Source organism: Mastomys coucha, unplaced genomic scaffold (genome assembly GCF_008632895.1).
Source record: "Mastomys coucha isolate ucsf_1 unplaced genomic scaffold, UCSF_Mcou_1 pScaffold20, whole genome shotgun sequence".
NCBI lineage: Eukaryota > Metazoa > Chordata > Mammalia > Rodentia > Muridae > Mastomys > Mastomys coucha.
Window position 1 is genome coordinate 63,765,521 of NW_022196903.1, and position 2,903 is coordinate 63,768,423.

Consider the following 2,903-nt stretch of genomic DNA (forward strand, 5'->3'; position numbering starts at 1 on the left):
GGAGGAGAGGGCCTCAGCCTTGTGAAGGTTCTGTGCCCCAGTGTAGGGGAATGCCAGGGCCAGAAAGTCTGAGAGGGCGGGGTGACAGGCATGGGGAGGTGGGAGGCAACAGGGATTTGTTTTTGTTTGTTTGTTTGTTTTTTGGAGGGGAAACCGGAAATGGAGAAAGTTACATGTAAATAAAGAAAATATCAAAAAAAAAAAGAAAGTGCTCACTGCTGCAGTATCAGAATATATCTGACCTTCTATGTCCGTTCCATATAGCTTTTTAAAAATAAAATTTGTACCCCAAAGGTAGGTGTCTACACATTTAGAATTGTTATATACTTTTGGTGATTCACTTCATATATTGCTTCCTTACCATATTTATTCAGTATTTGTTTAGATCTACTATGATAGGCATAAGAAGAGCTCTAAGAGCTTGATTTGAGCCCCCCAAGATCTTAGTAGATTTCCTTCCATCACTTGACTTGTATATATCATTGTGTTTCTTGGAGAAAAAAGATAGTTTAAGTATAGTTTATTTTCCCACTTCTGTTCCATCTATGTTGGAACCTTGTTTTTTTCTTTTATTGATATTTTCTTTATTACTTTTCAAATGCCATCCCCTTTTCATGCAACCACTCTGGAAGCCCCTATCTGACCCCTTTCCCACTGCTCCTATGAGGGTACTCCAACACCTAACTCAAACCTTCCTGGTCTTGCATTCCCCTGCAAAAAATGCAACAAATATCACATATGTAAAATTCATGTGTGTGTTTCCATATGAGTGCATGTGTGTGTATGAATATGTAGGTTTATTATGCATGTATGTGGATAAGGGTATATCCCCATGTGTATATATGTGGTGTGGTGGTGTATATGTGCAAATGTTTGTGTGCATATGTAATATGTATATGTAAGTGGGAGTAGCACTCTCTCCATGCTTGTGTGTGTGTGTGTGTGTGTGTGTGTGTGAGAGAGAGAGAGAGAGAGAGAGAGAGAGAGAGAGAGAGAGAGAGAGAGAGAGATCTTGAAAAGTAGAAGAGGGTCTAGAGGAAGAGATAGCAAGAAAGAGAAGGCAAAATATGGAAGACTCATGAATATGAGCAAGATATAGGATATAGTGAAAAACCTTTCTTTCATGATAATTCTGTCCAGTGATTTTACATCAATGAAAGATGTTAAGGAGCAGCAAAAAAAGTCAGAAGACAAAGGCATTTGCTACCATGCCTGATGTCACACCTGAGTTTCAAAAACCAAATTTCAAAAAAAGAAAATCATGTCCAAGTTTCATCTCACATTCACAAACATGATAGGCCATATGTGCACTACAAACATGAGCACACAGACACACTAATGGACACTCATATGCATGCAAAGTTAACATAAATTAGAAGAATTTATAAAGAGGAAAAAGAAAAGACAAGAGATAAGGGCAGTAGTAAGGAAGGAAGTAATAAGCCTGTCTATAATTTTAAAAATGGAGAAAACTTACTATTTCCCAGAGGCTCCAAAGTGGAATACAGATTTGATATATTCATCACATTCACAGATTCTTTATAACTTCAGCCCAAAGAGTCTTGTCTTGGATAGCAGACCTCCGGCACTATAAAGAAAAATTCTTATATTTAAGCAGAAGGGTTTGTGGTAATGTGTTTCAAAAAGAATAAACAGACAATACTGAGTTCTGTTTTGCATTTTCGTACAGAGTTTTCAAATGAAAAGACATAGAGACATTAAACACATATTTACTGGGCTCATCAATTTTTCAGGCACACTAGCTCTCAAGCAGAAGGGGGAAGTGGGCAAGACCAGGGCTTTGTGTTGTCTAGGCAGCTGGTAAGACTCTCAAGGAGGTTTGTGTAAGAGGCTGAAGCACTGTGGGAGTATAGCTGCCATAATGCTGTGCACAGTAATAATCTGCCAGGTCTTCAGCCTGCACACTGCTGATGGTGAGAGTGAAGTCTGTCCCAGATCCACTGCCTGTGAAGCGATCAGGGACTCCAGTGTGCCGACTGGACGCATAGTAGATCAGCAGTTTAGGAGACTGCCCTGGTTTCTTCTGGTACCAAGACAAGTAGTTCGCCTTATATGTGCTTGAATAAAGGCTCTCACTGGCTCTGCAGCTGATGGTGACCTTCTCACCTGCTGTCACAGCAAGGGAAGTTGGAGACTGAGTCATCATAATGTCTGCATGTGCACCTACAATAGGAAATAGACAACAAACATACATGCATGTACAGAAACAGAATATAATAGCAGTTAAAATTTGCTTTAATGTCTTTGCAATATCATGCTGTCAGAGTATTATTGTATAAGACATATTTTAGTTTGACACATATGTGAATTTCTTGCATACAAAGATGTGGCCCTGAAAAGATGACAATAATTTTGAATTTCTTACCAGATACCCAGAGCAGCAGGGACATGAGTACCTGGGTCTGGAACTCCATCTTGCTCCCCCTGCTGCTTGACACTGCTCAGTTTTCACTGCACAGGCCTAGTTTATATAGTTTGAGCAGTTGAGCTTGGCTGGACAGGCCTATACAAAGCAGTCTGCAAATACAAAAAAAAAAAAAAAAGGCAAATGCCTGGGTGGTGTGTCCAAGAGTGGCTGGTGTCAATCAACAGACAAAAATACCATCACAGAGAGCATGAGCAATCACTGAAAGATTTCAGCTAACATGTCTTCAACAGAAATGCACTAAGTACTCTAGTGGCAACTTCTGTGTTAAAATCCAAGACATATTTAAATCAATTGATTTCTGCATAAACATTAAGAGACCTATCTGAGATAGACAGTCCTAGGGAAGTAATAGGATATGTTCAAAACTATCACAACACCAAAAGAAACAGGGTAAAAAAGGAAGGATGGAGGGAAAAAAGATGAAAGACAAGTGAGACTAAATTTGTTTAATATT

At 39.2% G+C, this 2,903-nt stretch overlaps 1 gene segment (V, D, J or C); it reads right to left on the reverse strand.

The window, feature by feature from the left end:
* Nucleotides 1–1,662: 1,662 nt before the first annotated feature.
* Nucleotides 1,663–2,511, reverse strand: LOC116099043. The segment is given in 2 exon segments: nucleotides 1,663–2,184; nucleotides 2,387–2,511. Coding segments are annotated over 2 exon segments (423 nt in total).
* Nucleotides 2,512–2,903: the final 392 nt, after the last annotated feature.